General features: G+C 43.3%; 1 protein-coding gene across 1 annotated transcript in view; it reads left to right on the top strand.

The window, feature by feature from the left end:
• Positions 1 to 23,920, top strand: part of LOC120045761 (alpha-1,6-mannosylglycoprotein 6-beta-N-acetylglucosaminyltransferase B-like) — a 37,007-nt gene that overhangs the window by 3,853 nt on the left and 9,234 nt on the right. Inside the window, exons 3-10 of the mRNA XM_038990693.1 lie at positions 2,427 to 2,556; positions 2,727 to 2,857; positions 9,849 to 9,913; positions 10,081 to 10,254; positions 18,688 to 18,855; positions 21,343 to 21,512; positions 21,853 to 21,984; positions 22,200 to 22,333. Of these exons, the coding sequence (XP_038846621.1) occupies positions 2,427 to 2,556; positions 2,727 to 2,857; positions 9,849 to 9,913; positions 10,081 to 10,254; positions 18,688 to 18,855; positions 21,343 to 21,512; positions 21,853 to 21,984; positions 22,200 to 22,333 (1,104 nt within the window). The remainder of the gene's footprint in view (positions 1 to 2,426; positions 2,557 to 2,726; positions 2,858 to 9,848; positions 9,914 to 10,080; positions 10,255 to 18,687; positions 18,856 to 21,342; positions 21,513 to 21,852; positions 21,985 to 22,199; positions 22,334 to 23,920) is intronic.

Raw genomic sequence — 23,920 nt, 5'->3', positions numbered from 1 at the left:
GGATGTGGAGGTCCTGGGCTGGTGTGGTTACATGTGGTCTGCGGTTGTGAGGCCGGTAGGACGCACTGCCAAATTCCCTAAAACGACGTTGGAGGCGGCTTATGGTAGAGACATGAACATTCAAATCTCTGGCAACAGCTCTGGTGGACATTCCTGGAGTCAGCATGCCAATTGCACGCTCCCCCAGAACTTGAGACATCTGTGGCATTGTGTTGTGTGACAAAACTGCACATTTTAGAGTGGCCTTTTATTGTCCTCATCACAAGGTGCACCTGTGTAATGATCATGGTGTTTAATCAGCTTCTTGATATGCCACACCTGTCAGGTGGATGGATTATCTTAGCAAATGAGAAATGCTTACTAACAGGGATGTCAACAAACTTAAGCACAACATTTGATAGAAATAAGCTATTTTGTGCATATGGAACATTTCTGGGATCTTTTATTTCAGCTCATGAAACATGGGACCAACACTTTACATGTTGCGTTTATACCTGGAACAAAAAAGGGTTCTACCTGGAACCAAAAATGGTTATCCTATGGGAATAGCTTAAAGAACACTTTTTGGAACATGTAGGCGTGTAGCCTGAAAACCAAAAAAATGCTTGTAAAAGGACGTAGTTATGGTAGATTCAGTATAGTATAATATATCATGGGTGTTCTTTCTAAATCGCCTCTTTTTATTGTGCCATAGTAAGTACTTTCTCTCACTGTAAACTCTTTTTACCTTCTGTTGGGAGCATAGGTCATCCACATTTTGGGGGAGATCCAGCAGAGAATTCAAATGGCCTAGTTTCATACAAGGCAATCAATATTGAGACCACTCATGTTGCAATGTGTTTTGGCATACGCTAGAGCATAGTGTACAAAGAGCACTACACATGATGATGGGCAGTGTCTTACAGTAAAAGTTGCATCTCTGACTGATATGAAATGGCAGTGTTAGGGCGAGAATATTGAAATGAACCTGACCTCAATATGACTTTAGTTCTGAGGGTGATGTCATCAAGTTGAGTCAAGGGCCAGCGTTACCCGTTATGGCGTCTGTGTAAACATTCACTTATGTTTAGGAGTGTGTCTATGTGTGTGGGTGTGTGTGCCCATGTGTATGTCTATTTGTGTGTGTCGTTCCTGCGCGTGTGTGTGTGTGTGTGTGTGTGTGTGTGTGTGTGTGTGTGTGTGTGTGTGTGTGTGTGTGTGTGTGTGTGTGTGTGTGTGTGTGTGTGTGTGTGTCTGTGGGGGGGGGGGGGTTCTGAAACCACAAAGCCACGTGAGAATAGCGTAATTATGTGAAGAGCTCCAGTTACCACTCCAACAATATTTTCATGCCAGGAATTATGACTCTTTGCCATCTGTCCTAAAATAGGCATGTTGAACATTTCAGTCTCACTGTAAAAAATAAATTAAAGTCCTCGCACTAGGTGCATGTAATATGGAAAATGAACGACCATAATCACTCAATTCAACTAAAATAGATGGCGTTACGTAATCTGTTGATGATAATGATGTAATCTGATATTTTATTTTAGGACAGGGCCTGATTGGCTATGACATTTACAATATGATGTGTGTACAGGTGGTCCATACAGGGGTTTCCATTTGGAATGTTTGATTAATGCCATTATTTGTCCATGTCTCAGAATTCAGTGTATTTCTCACTGTGCCATTATAACATGGACTGTGAAAAAGGATGTGAATATTATATTCAATGAGTATGCGCTATTTTACTGTGCAATACAGTATGTTACCAGATCAGGGCCAGGATTTCCCCTGACCATGTGACCTGACCAAAGAAAGAGAGACTCAGGTCACATGGTAACGGAATAGATCCTGACTATATACATATATTCAGTGTACAAAACATTAGGAACACCTTCCTAATATTGAATTGCACACCCTTTTCCCCTCAGAACCTACTCAATTCATTGGGGCATGGACTTTATAAGGTGTCAAAAGCGTTCCATAGTGATGCTGGCCCATGTTGATTCCAGTGCTTCCCACAAATGTGTCTAGTTGGCTGGGTGTCCTTAGGGTGGTGGACCATTCTTGAGACACGCGGGAAACTGTTGAGTATGAAAATCCTAGCAGTGTTGCAGTTGTTGACACATTCAAACCGGTGCGCCTGGCACCTACTACCATACCTCCTTCAAAGGCACTTAAATATGTTGTCTTGTCCATTCACCCTCTGAATGGCACACATACAAAATCCATGTCTCAATTGTCTCAAGGCTTAAAAATCATTTAACCTGTCTCCTCCCCTTCAACTACGCTGATTGAAGTGGATTTAACAACTGACATCAATAAGGGATCATAGCTTTCACCTGGATTCACCTGGTCAGTCAATGTCATGGAAAGAGCAGGTGTTCCTAATGCTTTGTACACTCAGTGTATAATATCAACTTTCTGTGCTGTCAATCATCCCCCAGGTCACCATGGTAACAGCGTGCGAAGACTGGCTCTACGCTTAGAGGCTCTGAGCTCTCAGGTGCAGCGGCTAGCGAGGGAGAGAGACGCTCCCCAGCCTGCTAAAGAGGAACTTACCAACCTTCTGCAAAGGTACATCTACACTCCTAACACACATCCACACTCAGACAAAGTAGTTAAAATAATGTTATTGGATATTCAATACATAAATTCAACATTATATCAGACACACAGCACTGAAACTACATGTTTCTGGTGAGTCTCATGTGGGTGTGTGTGTGCGTGATTGTGTGGTCACCCAGTCTCCGGCAGGACCAGGAGGGCTTGGTGCGGTCCGTGGAGAGAGAGCTACAGAGAATGGCCCAGAAGCTGGAAAGCCTCGGTCATCAGCCCCACACACCACGACCACAAGACGACCATAGACCGCAGACAGGTAGGACCACAACCAGCCCTGGTCATAGCCTTTCTCTCACTAGTAATAATACAATATTGTTGTTTTGTAGGCATACATTTATTATCAAAAGCAACTTACAGTACAGAGGGGCCATGCAGGAATCAAACCCCGAACTTGGAACCACATTGGAACTACATCATATAGCATCAGCTAGAGAAGGTTACCATAACAGAGACCTATAGTTACAGTTGGATCCTGTGTTGCTGAGTTGGTAGATCATGGCGCTTGCAACACCAAGCGTCGTGGGTTTGATTCCGCTGGGGCCACCCGCATGTAAAATGTCTGCATGCATGACTGTAAGTTGCTTTGGATAAAACCGTCTGCTAAATGGCATATATTATTATACACTGAGTATACCAAACATTACATTGGCATGTGAAAGTATTCACCCCCCTTGGCATTTTTCCTATTTTGTTGCCTTACAACCTGGAATTAAAGTAGATTTTGGGGGGGGGTTGTATCATTTGATTTACACAACATGCCTACCACTTTGAAGATGCAAAATATGTATATTTGTGAAACAAACAAGAAATAAGACAAAAAAACAGTGTGCATAACTATTCACCCCCCCAAAGTCATTACTTTGTAGAGCCACCTTTTGCAGCATTTCTATAAGTCTCTATAAGCTTGGCACATCTAGCCACTGGGAGTTTTACCCATTCTTCAAGGCAAAACTGCTCCAGCTCCTTCAAGTTGGATGGATTCCGCTGGTGTACATCAATCTTTAAGTCATACCACAGATTCTCAATTGGATTGAGGTGTGGGTTTTGACTAGGCCATTCCAAGACATTTAAATGTTTCCCCTTAAACCACTCGAGTGTTGCTTTAGCAGTATGCTTAGGGTCATTGTCCTGCTGGAAGGTGAACCTCCGTCCCAGTCTCAAATCTCTGGAAGACTGAAACAGGTTTCCTTCAAGAATTTCCCTGTATTCTATCACAGTGCCATCCGTTTTGTTACCAAAGCCCCTTATACCACCCACCACTGCGACCTGTATGCTCTAGTTGGCTGGCCCTCGCTACATATCTCAGCTCACTGGTCACGATAACAACACCCACCCGTAGCACGCGCTCCAGCAGGTATATCTCACTGGTCATCCCCAAAGCAAACACCTATTTTGGCCGCCTTTCCTTCCAGTTCTCTGCGGCCAGTGACTGGAACGAAATGCAAAAATCGCTGAAGCTGGAGACTTATATTTCCCTCACTAACTTTAAACGTCAGCTATCTGAGCAGCTAACCAATCGCTGCAGCTGTACATAGTCCATCTGTATATAGCCCACCCAATCTGCCTATCCCATCCCCATATGTTTTTATGTACTTTTCTGCTCTTTTGCATACCAGTATCTCTATTTGCACATCATCATCTGCTCATTTATCACTCCAGTGTTAATCTGCTAAATTGTAATTACTTCGCTACTATGGCCTATTTATTGCCTACCTCCTCACGCCATTTGCACACACTGTATATAGACTTTTTTTTTCTTCTATTGTGTTATTGACTGTACGCTTGTTTATTCCATGTGTAACTCTGTGTTGTTGTTTGTGTCGCACTGCTTCGCTTTATCTTGGTCAGGTCGCAGTTGTAAATGAGAACTTGTTCTCAACTAGCCTACCTGGTTAAATAAAGGTGAAATAAAAAAATTATAAAAATTTAGCGCCATCCATCATTCCTTCAATTCTGACCAGTTTCCTAGTCCCTGCCGATGAAAAACATCGGATGGTGTTCTCGGGATGGTGAGAGGTGTTGGGTTTGCGCCAGACATAGCGTTTTCCTTGATGGCCAAAAATGTAATGGAAAGGTGTTCCTAATGTTTTGTACACTCAGTGTATATTATCATAGAACGTCATACCAGTAACATAGCATATAATATATCATATCATAGCACATTAGTGAAGATGCAATGACTACATGCTTTTGTTGGACTTGGCACCTGATTTAAGCCAATGCAGCCAGTCTCCCCATAACACCACAATAAAACTATTGGTTGACTATAGTGCATTTGAGATTGGCTGGAGGGACTCTGATATTGTTACTCGAGGCCGCAGTTCAGGGCTGTGCAATAGTTCAAGTTCAAAGATTAACAACATAGTGAAGTTAATAGCCTGAGATTCTAGAAGGGATGGTCGTTGGCCAGTAGGGGTCAAAGGTGAGAGACTACAGGTGAATATGAGGGAGGGAGTCCTTAAGGCCGATGAATAAGGGGTTTAACAAGTCCCAGAGAGCTAGCTATGCTGGCGGAGTGTGTGTGTGATTGTGTGTGTATGGTGGTGTGTGTGTGTGTGGAGCAGCCGTCTCCCCTAAACCCCCCCCCCCCCCCGGAGAGGTGTCAGGTGAGAGTCGGGTTACTGGCCGACCCAGCCACGTGAGGACGGATGGAGGGAGCTGGGGAGGGAGGCAAAGGGATAGAGCGAGAGGGAGGGAGAGAGAGAGCGAATGAAAGAGAGGGAGAGCGAAGAGAGAAAGTGAATGCTCACAAACCCTGAATAAGGTGATTCATACAACGCAGGCCACACAACCCCCCCCCCCACACACACACTTCTCACCACGAGCAGCCCACCCTCCTTCCCGACCCGCCTCTCTTCCCCTCACATTACCTCAGACCCCATAAAGAGCGATCAAATTACCCAGGAGTCCTTTCAATGGCCTGTTGACTCGTACGCGTGTTTTTTCAGATGCAGATTTTTTTTCATCTTCTCATCAGCTTTTTCGTGCTTTGCACCTTGGCTGTGACTGGGATTTTATTTTATTTTCTGCCCATTTTACAAGGTTGTTTTACACAGCTACGGCCTGTGTGTTTTGGCACGGTCTGCATTGTAAAGGAGAATGTTTGGGGTTGGGTAGGCAGGTGGGTTAGGTGTGTGTGTTTGACGTTATGTGTATGTGTGTGTGTGTGTGTGTGTGTGTGTGTGTGTGTGTGTGTGTGTGTGTGTGTGTGTGTGTGTGTGTGTGTGTGTGTGTGTGTGTGTGTGTGTGTGTGTGTGTGTGATTGACACTAGGGGGAAGAAGGTGGAGTGCTTACGGGAAGGGGCCTCTTTGGGAACACAGTGGGTTTCTTCTCATGCTATAGAATGCTACACTGTAAAAAAGCCAATTTAACCAATTGCTCAATCAGCGTTATTCTGAGTTGGGTAGACTTTGAAAGGACACCAAATTCAGCTAATGCGTGTTCAAAAAAAGTTTCACTCAACAAACTTTGCTCGTAGTGAGTATAAAAACTTGTTGAGTCGAATTACTAACTCATGTTTGCCTTTGGAAGGCAACACTGTATGTTGGTTCAGCTATATGCCCAAATGTTGAGGAAATTCATAATCCTTTTGCAGCTTTTGCCTTACAATTGTACGTTGAATCAACAAACTGCTGCATCAAAGCTGGGACCGAGAGACTGAAAAACAGGTTCTATCTCAAGGCCATCAGACTGTTAAATAGCCATCACCCGGTTACTCAACCCTGCATCTTAGAGGCTGCTTCCCCATATACATAGACATGGAATCACTAGTCACTTTAATAATGTTTACATACTGCTTTACTCATTTCATATGTATATACTGTATTCTATTCTACTGTATTTTAGTCAATGCCACTACATTGCTCGTCCTAATATTTATATATTCTTAATTCCATTATTTTACTTTTAGATTTGTGTGTGTTGTTGTGAATTGTTAAATACTACTGCACTGTTGGAGCTAGGTACACAAGCATTTCACTACACCCCCAATAACATCTGCTAAATTAATCAATTTTAGAAAAAGGCTGTGACATACCAAAATGTGGAAAAAGTCAAGGGGTCTGAATACTTTCCGAATGCACTATATATGGTCATTTTTACATATACAGGGTAAAGTTGCTAATTTCATAAGGAGGACAGCAATCACTTTTGCTACCCGGACTGCATGGTCGTAGCGGGAGAAGAAGAGAAGCTCACTCTAAGTTGGTCAAAACATCCTAAAGGTCTGAACCATTTGATTATGAGATGGGGTGAAATCCAAAGTTGTGCTATATATTCATTGGCTATGTCATAGATCATTTTTAAAGATAAATATTGATACATTACTAGCCCTAACACTTTTTTAATCAAATCGAATCGCACCGAATCGTTTGAAACTAAAACGTATCGTTCCTGCATCGGGCCCGTGTATCTAAATACATATCGAATTGTTCTTGAACGGGGTGGGCGTGGTTTTGAGCAAACATACATTTGTAATTTTACTCAACAAACTTTTTAAAATTTAGCTCACTTCAAATAAAATGTTATTGGTCACACACTCATATTTAGCAGATGCTATTGGGGGTGTAGCGAAATGCTTGTGTTTCTAGCTCCAACAGTGCAGTAATATCTATCAATTCACAACAATACACACATCTAAAAGTAAAAGAACGGAATTAAGAAATATAGAGATATTAGGACGAGCAATGTCTTAGTGGCATTGCATACAGTAGAATATAATATAGTATATACATATGAAATGAGTAAAGCAGTCTGTAAACATTATTAAAGTTACTAGTGTTCCATTATTAAAGTTAATTTACACACATCAATCTACACACATAATGCAGTCAAAACAGATTTTTTGAAATTTTTGCAAATGTATTAAAAATAAAAAACATATACTTTGTCGAAGCACCTTTACCAATGCACTTGTATCTTAAACATTTGAACCGGGGACCGATGCATATCTGTGAATCGTTACATCCCTACCACACAAACATAATAACAAACATTTTTCAAAATAAATCCAATCTGTTAGTAGTTTAACTTTTTCCCTTACTGAGATGGCTGATCCAATTTATAAGCTTTAGGTAGACTCAATAATCAATCTTCCCTACCCTGGCAGTCATTCTCAATGCAGGTTGCAGGCAATTAAAAGATATCCTCACTCTGGCTGGATTCCAATAGGAATTACACATCACTTTGCAAGCCAGCATTATGTGACTTACAGGCTTGATGTGGCCTGTAAATCAGGAGTTTCAGACCAGTGCATTAGGTTGTAACTAGGCCCTCAAAGAAAGGCTTTATGATATACAGTTGAAGTCGGAAGTTTACATACACCTTAGCCAAATTCAACTCAGTTTTTCACAATTCTTGACATTTAATCCTAGTAAATATTCCCTGTTTTAGGTCAGTTAGGATCACCACTTTATTTTAAGAAGGTGAAATGTCAGAATATTAGTAGAGAGAATGATTTATTTCAGCTTTTATTTCTTTCATCACATTCTCAGTGGGTCAGAAGTTTACATACACTCAATTAGTATTTGGTAGCATTGCCTTTAAATTGTTTAACTTGGGTCAAACGTGTCGGGTAGCCTTCCACAAGCTTCCCACAATAAGTTGGGTGAATTTTGACCCATTCCTCTTGACAGAGCTGGTGTAACTGGGTCAGGTTTGTAGGCCTCCTTGCTTGCACACGCTTTTTCAGTTCTGCCCACAACTTTTCAATGGGATTGAGGTCAGGGCTTTGTGATGGCCACTCCAATAACTTGACTTTGTTGTCCTTAAGCCATTTTGCCACAACTTTGGAAGTATGCTTGGGGTCATTGTCCATTTGGAAGACCCATTTGCGACCAAGCCTTAACTTCCTGACTGATGTCTTGAGATGTTGCTTCAATATATCCACACAATTTTCCTACCTCATGATGCCGTCTATTTTGTGAAGTGCACCAGACCCTCCTGCAGCGAAGCACCCCCACAACATGATGCTGCCACCCCCGTGCTTCACGGTTGGGATAGTGTTCTTCGGCTTGCAAGCCTCCCACTTTTTCCTCCAAACATAACGATGGTCATTATGGCCAAACAGTTCTATTTTTGTTTCATCAGACCAGAGGACATTGCTCCAAAAAGTACAATCTTTGTCCCCATGTGCAGTTGCAAACCGTAGTCTAGCTTTTTTATGGCGGTTTTGAAACAGTGGCTTCTTCCTTGCTGAGTGGCCTTTCAGCTTATGTCGATATAGGACTTGTTTTACTGTGGGTATAGATACTTTTGTACCTGTTTCCTCCAGCATCTTCACAGGGTCCTTTTGCTGTTGTTCTGGGATTGATTTCCACTTTTCACACCAATGTAGGTTCATCTCTAGGATACAGAACGCGTCTCCTTCCTGAGCGGTATGAAGGCTGCGTGGTCCCATGGTGTTTATACTTGCGTACTATTGTTTGTACAGATGAACGTGGTACCTTCAGGCGTTTGGAAATTGCTCCCAAGGACAAACCAGACTTGTGGAGGTCTAGAATTTTCTTTCTGAGGTCTTGGCTGATTTCTTTTGATTTTCCCATGATGTCAAGCAAAGAGGGACTGAGTTTGAACGTAGGCCTTGAAATACATCCACAGGTACACCTCCAATTGACTCAAATGATGTCAATTAGCCTATCAGAAGCTTCTAAAGCCATGACATAATTTTCTGGAATTTTCCAAGCTGTTTAAAGGCACAGTCAACTTAGTGTATGTAAACTTCTGACCCACTGGAATTGTGATACAGTGAATTATAAGTGAAATAATCTGTCTGTAAACAATTGCTGGAAAAATTATCTGTCTCATGCACAAAGTAGATGTCCTAACCGACTTGCCAAAACTATAGTTTGTTTACAAGAAATTTGTGGAGTGGTTGAAAAACAAGTTTTAATGACTCCAACCTAAGTGTATATAAACTTCCGACTTCAACTGTATGTAATGTATTGTCATAGATTTACATTTTAACTGGGAAATTTGCAAATAAGGTAGATTTATTTTTCAAGTTGAATTGTATGTTCACTCAACTTGAGAATGTATGTTAGTTCAACTATATGCCCAATGTTAAGAAAACTCACAATTCTATTGCAGCTGGTTGCCTTACAATTGTATATTGAATCAACATTTATTTTTACAGTGTAGGAATTGAGTGCTGATTCAAGTTTATTGCCCACTGAGTACTCTGAGCAGCACAGAAGTTGTTGGTAAAATAAAGTATAATTTTATATAATATCACAATCTCTTTTGTCAGGTCTCCGTGAGGTTTGTGAGGTGCCCAAGGACCCTGTGTATCCCCACTGTGCAGAGAAAGTTGAGGTGAGACACAACACAATTAGTTGACAGTTAATCTTGTAAATGCTAAATCTGTTTTTGTTGTTGGGCCCATGAAGTCAACATTTCTCCTGTACCTGTTGTCCCAAACCAATTTTTCTGTCTCTATCACTTTCTTTTCGAACACAAACACTTTGACGTTACATTCCCAGTTCCTGCAAGCCCGTTGGGACTCAGACCTCTGCTATGCTTTCTACGGGGTGGATGGTACCACCTGCTCCATCCTGACCTATCTGAGTGAGAGAGAAGACTTCTGTCCCCCCCACCCTGGAAGAAACCATTCAGCACCACCATGGCACCAGCAACCACGCACCCACAAAGAGAAGGTAGCTTTAGAACAGGTTGAATGTCACTTGGCAGAGGTATTATGACTATCAAAATCTGTCATAGAAAAACAATGTTTATGGACTTCACTGAACATATGCTGACGGTTTTAGTAGCCTTTTGTCGAGACATGAAATGATCTTTTATAATTTTTTATTTAACCTTTTATTTAAGCACAGAGTCATGCTGAGACCACTGTCTCTTTTGCAGATGAGCCCTGCATTTATTTTTTTCAACCTTATTTAATTAGGCAAGTCAGTTAAGAACAAATTCTTATTTACAATGACGGCCTACCAAAAGGCAAAAGGCCTCCTTCGGGGGCTGGGATAAAAAAAAAAGATAATAAAAATAAAGGACAAAACACACATCACGACAAAAGAGACAACACTACATAAAGAGAGACCTAAGACAACAAGATAGCAAGGCAGCAACACATGACAACAGAACATGACAACATCATGGTAGCAACACAACATGGCAGCAGCACAACATGGTACAGTAGCAGCACAAAACATGGTACAAACATTATTGGGCACAGACAACAGCACAAAGGGCAAGAAGGTAGAGACAACAATACATCACGCAAAGCAGCCACAACTGTCAGTACGAGTGTCCATGATTGAGTCTTTGAATGAAGAGATTGAGATAAAATTGTCCAGTTTGAGTGTTTGTTGCAGCTTGAACACATCAATAAACAACAATGACACTATATATACAGTTGAAGTCGGAAGTTTATATACAGTTAGGTTGGAGTCATTAAAACTCTTTTTTTAACCACTCTACAAATTTCTTGTTAACAAACTACAGTTTTGGCAAGTCGGTTAGGACATCTACTTTGTGCATGACACAAGTAATTTTTCCAGCAATTGTTTACAGACAGATTATTTCACTTATAATTCACTGTATCACAATTCCAGTGGGTCAGAAGTTTACATACACTAAGTTGACTTTGCCTTTAAACAGCTTGGAAAATTTCAGAAAATTATGTCATGGCTTTAGAAGCTTCTGATAGGCTAATTGACATAATTTGAGTCAATTGGAGGTGTACCTGTGGATGTATTTCAAGGCCTACCTTCAAACTCAGTGCCTCTTTGCTTGACATTATGGAAAAATCAAAAGAAATCAGCCAAGACCTCAGAAAAATAATTGTAGACCTCCACCAGTCTGGTTCATCCTTGGGAGCAATTTCCAAATGCCTGAAGGTACCACGTTCATCTGTACAAACAATAGTACGCAAGTATAAACACCATGGGATCACGCAGCTCTCATACCGCTCAGGAAGGAGACGCGTTCTGTCTCCTAGAGATGAACGTACTTTGGTGCGAAAAGTGCAAATCAATCCCAGAACAGCAGCAAAGGACCTTGTGAAGATGCTGGAGGAAACAGGTACAAAAGTATCTATATCCACAGGAAAACGAGTCCTATATCGACATAAGCTAAAAGGCCACTCAGCAAGGAAGAAGCCACTGCTCAAAAACCGCCATAAAAAAAGCCAGACTATGGTTTGCAACTGCACATGGGGACAAAGATCATACTTTTTGGAGAAATGTCCTCTGGTCGGATGAAACAATAATAGAACTGTTTGGCCATAATGACCATCGTTATGTTTGGAGGAAAAAGGGGGAAGCTTGCAAGCCGAAGAACACCATCCCAACCGTGAAGCACGGGGGTGGCAGTATCATGTTGTGGGGGTGCTTTGCTGCAGGAGGGACTGGTGCACTTCACAAAATAGACGGCATCATGAGCAGGAAAATTATGTGGATATATTGAAGCAACATCTCAAGACATCAGTCAGGAAGTTAAAGCTTGGTCGCAAATGGGTCTTCCAAATGGACAATGACCCTAAGCATACTTCCAAAGTTGTGGCAAAATGGCTTAAGGACAACAAAGTCAAGGTATTGGAGTGGCCATCACAAAGCCCTGACCTCAATCCCATTGAAAATTTGTGGGCAGAACTGAAAACACGTGTGCGAGCAAGGAGGCCTACAAACCTGACTCAGTTACACCAGACAATAATTATGTTGGTCGCACAGGTCACCACCTTTTGAAGGGGGAGTATCTGGGCCGCCTTCCAGACCCTGGGGATGGTACCAGAAATAATTCTAAGGTTAAAAATGTGTGTTTAAGATTCTGCAATCAGAGGAGCAGAAAGCTGCAGCAAGAAAGGTTCAAGCAAATCAGCCCCAGTTTTTTTTACATCAATATTGCGCAAGGCGTCTGGCACATTACAAGTAGAAAGTTGTTGGAATGAAAACAAAGATTCACCAGAAGTTGACGGGACTTCCATCGAGCCAACTAGAGGCTGGGAGAAGGGCAGGCAGTTGACTGTCTGACCAGGGTCAATTAAACCACAATTTCTTTCAAATTAAAAAGCCTGCCGAGATAAAATGCTGATTTTGAAGCACTATTTATCAAATTCTTCTCAGTAATGATGCCAGTCTGACAACTTGCTTAGTTAGGGAAGGAGAGGAATTTCCACGCTACAGTGCATTAACTGTTTTCCAAAATGTTCTAAATTTCACCACAAGCTTTCTTGATTGAGGAAGTGCATCTATTTCTCAATTGCCTAAAAAGCTGCCAATCAGCTACTGAGTCAGCATTTCTTGATTTGTCAGCATAACTAGATCTGAAAGTTCTATAGAGAACTAATAATGTGTTATATTTCTTACGCTAAGGCGTTTACAGGGACTGTTTTTCTGCCAGAGAGATAAAAAGTTATGAGAACAATTCTAGAGCTAATTCAGGGTCAGGCATGCAGCTACTAGAGGAGAAGTCAGAGTAAAACATATCACGAAGAAAAGCTTGTGGGGAAAACATTTACAAATCTACAGTGACTTCAGAAAGTATTCACACCTCTTGACTTTTCCTCCCCTTTGTTGTGTTATAGTCTGAATTTAAAATGGATTCAATTTAGATTTTTTTTGTCACTGACTTACCTACACACAAAGAATGTTTTTCAACATTTCTACAAATTAATTAAACATTTGAAGTTGAAATGTCTTGAATCAATTAGTATTCAACACCTTTGTTATGGCAAGCTTAAATAATGAATGAGTCAACATGTGCTTAACAAATCACATAAGTTGTGTGGACTAACTCTGTGTGCAATAATAGTGTTTAACATGAGTTTTGAATGACTACCTTATCTCTGTACCCCACACATACAATTACTGTATCTGTAAGGTCCCTCCGTCGAGCAGTGAATTTCAAACACAGATTCAACCACAAAGCCCAGGGAGGTTTACTAATGCCTCACAAAGAAGGGCACCTATTGGTAGATAGGTAGAAATAGAAAAAGCAGACACTGAATATTCCTTTGAGCATGGTGACGTTATTAATGACACTTTGGATGGTGTATCAATATACCCAGACACTACAAGGATACAGGCGTCCCTTCTTTTTTAAAACTTTTACCCCTTTTTTGTGGTATCCAATTGGTAGTTACAGTCTTGTCTCATCGCTGCAACTCCCATACGGACTCGGGAGAGGCGAAGGTCGAGAGCCGTGCGTCCTCCGAAAAACAACTTAGCTAAGCTGCACTGCTTCTTAACGCCTGGAAGCCAGTCGCACCAATATGTCGAAGGAAACACAGTACACCTGGCCCGCCACAGGAGTCGCTAGAGCGCGATGGGACAAGAACATCCCTGCCGGCCAAACCCTCCCCTAACCCGGACGACGCTGGGCCAATTGTGTGCCGCCCCATGGGTCTCCCGGTCGCGGCCAGCTGCGACAGAGCCTGGACTCGATCCAGGATCTCCAGTGGCACAGCTAGCACTGAGATTCAGTGCCTTGGACCACTACTACACTCGGGAGGCCCAGCCGTTCTTTCTAACTCAGTTGCCGGAGAGGAAGGAAACTGCTCAGGGATTTCAGCATGAGGCCAATGTTGAATTTAAAACATTGTTTAATGGCTGTGATAGGAGAAAACTGAGGATGGATCAACAACATTGTAGTTACTCCACAATACTAACCTAATTGACAGAGTGAAAAGAGGAAAGCCTGTACAGAATAATAATATTCAAAACATGCATCCTGTTTGCAACAATGTACAATACATGTGGCAAAGCAATTCACTTTTTGCCCTGAATACAAAGTTGTATTATTACAACTCAGGATATGACCTAGATGCAGACACAGGAGGTGGATAGTATAGTTCTCAGATAATTTATTATAAATGCTGGGCAGGCAAAGGGCAGGTAGAGGACAGGCAGAGGTTCGTGATCAGGTCAGAGTCAGGCAGGTACAAGATGGTAATCAGGCTCGGGGTTAGGGCAGGCAGAATGGTCAGAACCGGGAAAAACTAGGAAACAGAACCTGGAAACAGGAGACAAAGGGCTGTGAGATATAGGTTTAATCCTAGACACATGAAAAGTGGGATGTATACAGAGGGTACATGGCAACAGAAGACGAACAGCAGAGTGGCTAAGAATCAAGGAGATGGGGAAAGGGCCGATAAAACGTGGGGACAGTTTGCGGGACTCTACCCGGAGGGGCAGATCCCGAGTGGACAGCCATACCCTCTGCCCAAGACTATAACGGGGAGCCGGGGTCCGGTGGTGGTCCGCCTGTCGTCGATACCTGGAGGTGGTCTTGAGAAGAGCCAACCGGGCTCTCTTCCAGGTACGGTGACAGCGGCGGACAAACATCTGGGCCGAGGGTATGCTGACCTCTTCCTCTTGCTCCGGGAAGAGCGGGGGCTGATATCCCAGGGAGCACTCAAAACCCGAGAGGCTGAGCAAGGGAGGATGTTGCAGGCGTGCTCTACCCACACGAGCTGCTGGTTCCAGATGGTGAGATTGGCGGACACGAGGCAGTGAAGAGCCTGATTGGCTCGCTCCGACTGGCTGTTAGACTGGGGGTGGAACCCGGAGGACAGGCTGGTCAATGACCCAATGAGCGTGCCGAACGCCTTCCAGAACTGGGACTAGAACTGAGGACCCCGGTCGGAGATCCATGAGTTCATGGATCCATGAGCTGGGCCGTCTCCTTGGCTGAAGGTAGCTTGGGGGAGAGGAATAAAATGGGCGGCTTTGGAAAATCGGTCCTCCACGGTAAGGATAACTGTGTTGCCATCAGACGGGGGGAGACCAGTGACCAGGGATATATGTGACCAGGGACGGTGAGGGACGGGAAGTGGTTGAAGGAGGCCAGCCGGAGCTTGCAGAGGAGTCTTATTCTGGGCACGCACAGTGCAGGCGGCGATGAACGCTGAGAAATCAGGAACCAAGGTGGGCCACCAAAAACTTTGTCATACAAAGGCCAGGGTCCGATGGGAGCCAGGATGGCAGTCCAGTCGAGAGGAATGAGCCCATTCCAGAACTGAGGAACGGGCAGAGTATGGGACAAACATCCGGTTAGCCGGGCCCCCTGCAGCCCACGGACCTGGTTCTCTATACCCCAGATGAGTGCAGCTGCGAGACAAGAGGTAGGTAGGAGATGGTGAAGTTGAATCGGGTGAACAGCATGGCCCATAGAGTTTGCCTGGATTTGAGGAGCTTGGCGGTGCGGAGATATTCCAGGTTCTTGTGATCTGTCCATACTATGAATGGATGTTCCGCCCCCTCTAACCAGTGCCTCCACTCCTCCAATGCCATCTTCACCGCAAGTAGTTCCCAGTTACCCACATCGTACTCCTTTCCGTGGGGTTGAGACGATGGGAGAGGAAAGCGCAGGGATGCAGCTTTTGGTCTTGGGCCGAACGCTGGGACAGGACAGCCCCCACTCCGACGTCTGAGGCGTCGACCTCCACCACGAACTGCCGGGACAGATCTGGATGGATTAGGATGGGGGTGGTAGTGAATTGGTGCTTGAGGTCCAAGAACGCCTGGTCTGCAGCTGGAGACCACGTAAACGGGACCTTGGGAGAGGTGAGCGCTGACAGTGGGGAAGCCCGGGTGCTGTAACCCCAGATGAACCGGCGGTAGAAATTGGCGAATCCCAGGAAGCGTTGCAGCTGCACTCTGGAGGTGGGTTGCGGCCAATCCACCACCGCTTTCACCTTTTCAGGATCCATCTGTATGTTGCCTGCAGCTATGATGTACCCAAGGAAGGAAATGGTGGCGTGATAGAATTAGCATTTTACTGTTTTGATGAACCGCTGGTTCTCCAGAAGACGCTGGAGGAGTTCTCTGACATGGAGGACATGTTCTTGAGCCGAGTGGGAAAACACGAGGTGTCATCAAGGTAGACGAACACGAACCTATTCAATATGTCCCGGAGAACGTCTTTTACCAGGGCCTGGAACACAGCACGAGCATTGGTCAGTCCGAACGGCATCACCAAGTATTCGTAGTGCCCGCTAGCCATGTTAAAGGCGGTCTTCCACTCATCCCCTTCCCATATCCGTACCAGATGGTAGGCGTTCTGGAGGTCCAACTTGGAGAAGATGGTTGCCCCCTGGAGAGGCTCGAAAGCCAAGTGGAAGCGGGTAACAATTTTTAACCGTGATGTCATTCAGGCCCCGGCAGGGTTTTGACCTTGCGCCGTCGGGGGAGGCAGAAGGACGGATACCCCCTGCAGCCAGGGAGTCCTCAATATATGTCTCCATCGCCTTGGTCTCCGGCCCTGACAGGGAATAAAGCCGCCCCCGATGTGGTGTAGTGCCTGGGAGAAGGTCAATGACGCAGTCATAGGGCCGATGCGGAGGAAGCGAGGCGGCATGGGCCTTGCTGAAAACCTCCCGGAGGTCCTGGTACTCCGCGGGAATGGCGGAGAGGTCCGGGCTTTTCCCAAGCCCGCAGGAAGACATCCCGGGGCAGAAATTGCTCCAGCGATGTGTTGAAGGCATGTCCTGGTGTTCCGCCAAGGTCTGGAATCATTCCATAAGACCTTGAAGTAACTCCTCGTGTCTTCCAATGGTGGTTCCCTGGGAGGAGAAGGCGTTGTGGAGCTGGTCCAAGTCTGCTGCGTCAGTCATGGTCAGTTCATACTATCACGACTTAGGATATGACCCAGATGCAGACACAGGAGGTGGATAGTACAGTTTATTATAAACACGGGGAAGGCAAAGGGCAGGTAGAGGACAGGCAGAGGTTTGTGATCAGGTCAGAGTCAGGTAGGTACAGGACGGCAGGCAGGCTCGGGGTCAGGGCTGGCAGAGGTTCTAGGAAAAACTAGGAAACAGAACTTGAGAAACAGAAAGACGGGAAAGCACGCTGGTAAAACCTGACAAGACAAGATGAACTGGCAGCAGACAAACAGAGAACACAGATATAAATACACAGGGGATAATGGGGCAGATGGGCGACACCTGGAGGGGGGTGGAGACAAGCACAAAGACCGGTGAAACAGATCAGGGTGTGACATTTATGTTTGGGGCAAATCCAATACAACCTATTACTGAGTACTGAGTACTCCATAGTTTCAAGCACAGTGGTGGCTGCATCATGTTATGGGTATGCTTGTAATCGTTAAGGACTGGGGAGTTTTTCAGGATAAAAAAGAAACTGAATGGAGCTAAGGACAGGCAAAATCCTAGAGGAATACCTGGTTCAGTCTGCTTTCCACCAGATACTGGGAGATGAATTCACCGTTCAGCAGGACAATAACCTAAAACACAAGGCCAAATCTACACTGGTGTTGCTTACCAAGAAAATAGTGAACATTCCTGAGTGGCCGAGTTACAGATTTGAATTAAATCTGCTCAAAAATCTATGGCGAGACCTGAAAATTGTTGTCTAGCAATGATCAACAACCAATTTGTGAGGGCTTGAAGAAGGGGGTAAATGCCATCAACAGATACATATGTATTTTGGCTTATGGACAAATCAAAAACCAAAAGCAATTTATTTTTATTTAGAGAACTTGATGCCACGAGTTGATTTCACATATATAACCACCCTCCCCCTTCTTTCAGTCTGTGACACCGGAAGATGTGGTAATCAGCAATGTCCTTATCCGGGATTGAGCCATTTGTCCAAGTCTCTGTGAGAACCAAAATGTCCGGGCTCGTGTCATGCATCCAGATATCATGAAGGTCCATCTTTGACATCAAACTTTGTACATTGATATGTAACAACCCAACTCTATGCAATTTGAATACAGCAGGGGTATCCATTTTTGTGCTATTTGAAATAACATTATGGGCCGATCTTACCACAGTGGGCTTCCCAATTGGGCTAACAGTGGATTTCTTTTTTTTATGGTCACAAGATTGTTACTGGCAATACCCCTGGGGATATGATTATCTGTAGAAGTACTATGATAATGATGTGAAATAGTGGGAATGGGATGAGTTACCTGAGCAGGGGTTGGGATGTTTTTGAGTCAATGATTTATAAGAGCCTCCTCAATGTTGGCCAAGATAACTTTTGCACCTTTCATATTTGGATGCAAGCCATACCTCAATCAAATTCTTTATCTAATTCTAACTTGCATACACTACTTTCGTACTGCTTTAATATTGTTGTTCAATAATCCCTTTTTATTTCACACAGGCAGAGGTCCGGACGACTCTGAGGCCATTGTATGAGGTGTTTGGTGGAATTCAGGGTCCTGCAAGAAGGTTCATCCGGTCCAGGGTGGAGAGGCTGTCTACATGCTGGATAAAGGCGGGACACAGGATACGAGAGAACACCACTAAGACGACTTCACTGCAGAAGAGGGTGGGTTAACCACAGAGATCCTACTAAATGAACTTCTAATATGTAATTCTATGGGGTTAACATACTTTGAAGTTCATCGGATTTCAAACTCCCACGTACTGCATCTATATTTATAATCCCTCTATCTCCTGCTGTAATATTTTCATACAGTTGGAAGTTTACATACACCTTAGCCAAATACATTTAAACTCAGTTTTTCACAATTCCTGACATTTAATCCTAGTAAAACATCCCTGTCTTAGGTCAGTTAGGATCAACACTTTATTTTAAGAAGGTGAAATGTCAGAATAATAGTAGAGAGAATGATTTATTTCAGCTTTTATTTCTTTCATCACATTCTCAGTGGGTCAGAAGTTTACATACACTCAATTAGTATATGGTAGCATTGCCTTTGAATTGTTTAACTTGGGTCTGTAACGGTCGTTTTCCTCCTCGTCTGAAGAGGAGCATGGATCGGACCAATATGCAGCGTGGGTTGAATACATAATGATTTATTTAAAGACGAACACGAAGAACACTTGACAAAATACAAAATAACAAACGACGTGAACAGACCTGAACTTGAGAACAAAACACATGAACGCACGAACAGGACGGAGCACACGAACGAACGAAACGAAACAGTCCCGTGTGGAACAAACACTGACACAGGAACAATCACCCACAAACAAACAGTGAGAACAGCCTACCTTAATATGGTTCTCAATCAGAGGAAACGTAAAACACCTGCCCCTAATTGAGAACCATATCAGGCTAATACATTGAACCCAACATAGAAACACATAACATAGAATGCCCACCCCAACTCACGCCCTGACCATACTAAACAAAGACAAAATAAAGGAAATAAGGTCAGGAACGTGACAGGGTCAAACGTTTCAGGTAGCCTTCCACAAGCTTCCCACAATAAGTTGGGTGAATTTTGGCCCATTCCTCCTGACAGAGCTGGTGTAACTGGGTCAGGTTTGTAGACCTCCTTGCTCACACACGCTTTTTCAGTTCTGCCCACAAATTTTCTATGGGATTGAGGTCAGGGCTTTGTGATGGCCACTCCAATACCTTGACTTTGTTGTCCTTAAGTCATTTTGACACAACTTTGGAAGTATGCTTGGAGTTTGCGACCAAGCTTTAACTTCCTGACCGATGTCTTGAGATGTTGCTTCAATATATCTACATAATCTTCCTACCTCATGATGCCATCTATTTTGTGAAGTGCACCAGACCCTCCTGCAGCAAAGCACCCCCACAACATGATGCTGCCACCCCCGTGCTTCACGGTTGGGATGGTGTTCTTCGGCTTGCAAGCCTCCCCCTTTTTCCTCCAAACATAACGATGGTCATTAAGGCCAAATAGTTATATTTTTGTTTCATCAGACCAGAGGACATTTCTCCAAAAAGTACAATCTTTGTCCCCATGTGCAGTTGCAAACCGTAGTCTGGCTTTTTTATGGCGGTTTTTTAGCAGTGGCTTCTCCTTGCTGAGCGGCCTTTCAGGTTATGTCGATATAGGACTCGTTTTACTGTGGATATAGATACTTTTGTACTTGTTTCCTCCAGCATTTTCACAGGGTCCTTTGCTGTTGTTCTGGGTTTGATTTGCACTTTTGGCACCAAAGTACGTTCATTTCTAGGAGACAAAACACGTTTCCTTCCTGAGCGGAATGACGGCTGCGTGATCCCATGGTGTTTATACTTGCGTACTATTGTTTGTACAGATGAACGTGGTACCTTCAGGCGTTTGGAAATTGATCCCAAGGATGAACCAGACTGGTGGAGGTCTACAATTATTTTTCTGAGGTCTTGGCTGATTTCTTTTGATTTTCCCGTGAGTTTGAAGGTAGGCCTTGAAATACATCCACAGGTACACCTCCAATTGACTCAAATGATGTCAATTAGCCTATCAAAAGCTTCTAAAGCCATGACATAATTTTCTGGAATTTTCCAAGCTGTTTAAAGGCACAGTCAACTTAGTGTATGTAAACTTCTGACCCACTGGAATTGTGATACAGTGAATTATAAGTGAAATAATCTGTCTGTAATCAATTGTTGGAAAAATTACTTGTGTCATGCACAAAGTAGATGCCCTAACCGACTTGCCAAAACTATAGTTTGTTAACAAGAAATTTGTGGAGTGGTTGAAAAACTAGTTTTAAAGACTCCAACCTAAGTGTATATAAACTTCCGACTTCAACTGTATGTCTTTAGTTATTTTTTGTTACTATTCCTTAGGTTAGTCATAGTGCTTGCGCTGATATGCTGGTGGGATGATTGTTGAATGTGTAATATTGAAGTGATAAAACCTCTATATACTCAAATAAGGCTGTGTTTTAAAAGTTACTTCTGTATGTGCCCCCAGGTGCTAGAAATATTTCTAATACCTTGATATCCAACATCATCGTGGCTTCGCGTATCCATTTCAATGTAATGAAGACTGATCTAATCATGAGTTCTCATCGTCCTCCACCTCCATGTTCTCCCCCTCTCTAGGTCCTGCTGTACCCGGGGGTCCTGTCTGGGGGTGCAGGCCAGCGGTTCGGGGCCATGGTGGACCAAGGGGGGCCTCTGGGGGAGCTGGTGCAGTGGGCTGACCTCAGTGCCTCTCTCTTCATCCTGGGTCACAATCTGACCTTTACCACCTCCCAGAACCACCTGCACAGGTAACACACCATAGAAATAGAATGACTATAATGGGAATCCCCATTCAAGTCAATGTTCTGTGATGGATGGGTCAGCGGCCATATTAAGTGAACCCATAACCAGGAAGGCAAGCCAGAAGTACAGGATTCAAGGTGTGCTTTACACACCTCTTAATAGAAATATGTCTAGTACCTTGATATCCAACGACATCATGGCTTTGCATATCCATTGAAATGTATTGAAGACTGATCTAATCATGAATAATCATCGTCCTTTGACAACTTAAAGCTCTCACTATGCATTGTCACTTTGAGTTCTATCTCACCATCACAGAGTGTTTGTTTGTGTTTGGTGGAGCAGTGTGATAGGTGCAGCCCCGGGTAAAGGAAGCTGCCCCATTCAGATGCCCCTGCCCTTTGACCTCATCTATACAGACTACCACGGCCTCGCCCATCTCCAGGGAGCCATGGGGCTGGCCTTCCAACACTACCAGTAATGACACTTTGGTTACTTTTGTTAACATGTTGGATTACATGAACCTTATTCCAAGGTACTGTAACAATATATATCATTACCATGTAATTACCATGAAGCAAACCCGTAAGTACTAGATTCAAGACAGTTTTCCCACATCATTTCAAGTCACATAAGATACAGTTCAACACAATGAAATATGCCTATGATGATACATTTCTTCCTCTCTTCAGATGCCGCTTCCGAATCCTTGACTCTTTTGGTACGGAACCGGCTTTCAACCTAGGGACGTATGCCCGGAGCCATGGTTACAACACGCTATGGGGAAGCTGGCGTCTACAGCCACTGCAGTACATGACCATGTTCCGTGAGTATACTGTATGTGTGTGTGTGTGTGGGTTAACAGATGTGATCGTATGTGTAACAGATGTGTAACTAACTCTCTTGCGTTGTGTTTTTAAAGAAAGGAATGCTCAGCCAGAGATCCCAGTTGATTTGTGTTTATTCTGACGATAGACACAAGGAAGCACATTAGATGCGCTGGACAGCAGTATGTTGATGGCTGTAGATTTGTCTGTTAGCATGGGAATAACTGAATTAGCAGGGAGCTAATGCGGCCATTACAATTATAGCATGCTTGCTAGCTCGCTCTTACAGCAATAACATACAAAAGCGCATCCCAGGAAGCCAGCAATATCTAACACGTACCGTGCACTCACACACATTTACTGTATATATACAGTGCCTTCAGAAAGTATTCACACCCCTTTTTCCACGTTTTGTTGTCTTACAGCCTGAAATTAAAATGGATTAAATTGAGATTTTTGGTCACTGGCTTACACACAGTACCCATAATGTCAAAGTGAAATTATGTTTACAAATGAATTACAAATGAAAAGTTGAAATGTCTTGAGTCAACAAGTATTCAACCCCTTATGGCAATCCTAAATAAGTTCAGGAGTAAAAATGTGCATAACAAGTCACATGACAAGTTGCATGGACTCACTCTGTGTGCAATAATAGTGTTTAACATGATTATTGAATGACTATCTCCTCTCTGTACTCCACACATACAATTATCGGTAAGGTCCCTTAGTTGAGCTGTGAATTTCAAACACAGATTCAACCACAAAGACCAGGGAGGTTTTCCAATGCCTCTCAAAGAATGGTACCTATTGGTAGTATTTTATCAGACATTGAATATCCCTTTGAGCATGGTGAAGTTATTAATTACACTGTGGATGGTATATCAATACACCCAGTCTCTACAAAGACACAGGTGTCCGTTCTAAGGAAGGAAACCGCCAATGTGATAGGAGAAAACTGAGGATGGATCAACAAAATTGTAGTTACTCCATAATACTAACCTAATTGACAGAGTGAAAAGAAGGCAGCCTGTACAGAATACATTTTTTCGAAAATATGCATGCTGTTTGCAACAAGGCACTAAATTAATACTGCCAAAAATATATATTTTTGTCCTGAATGCAAAGTGTTATGTTTGGGGGAAATCCATTACAAAACCTGGTTCAGTCTGCTTTCCACCAGACACTGGGAGATGAATTCACCTTTCAGCAGGACAATAACATTAAACACAAGGCCAAATCTACACTAGAGTTGCTTACCAAGAAGACTGTGAATGTTCCTGAGTGGCTGAGTTACAGTTTTGACTTAAATCTACTTGAAAATATATGGCAAGTCCTGAAAATATTTTTCTAGCAATGATCAACAACCAATTTGACAGAGCTTGAATAATTTTTATAAGAATAATGTGCAAAAGTTGCAAGATCCAGGTGTGGAAAGCTCTTAGAGACTTAGTCAAGCAGACTAACAGCTGTAATCGCTGCCAATGGTGCTTCTACAAAGTATTGACTCAGGGGTGTGAATACTTATGTAAATACCATATTTCTGTATTTCATTTAAAATACATTTGCAAAAATGTCTAAAAACATGT

Source organism: Salvelinus namaycush, chromosome 4, assembly GCF_016432855.1.
Source record: "Salvelinus namaycush isolate Seneca chromosome 4, SaNama_1.0, whole genome shotgun sequence".
Taxonomy (NCBI): domain Eukaryota; kingdom Metazoa; phylum Chordata; class Actinopteri; order Salmoniformes; family Salmonidae; genus Salvelinus; species Salvelinus namaycush.
This window is presented reverse-complemented; position numbering and strand designations above follow the sequence as displayed.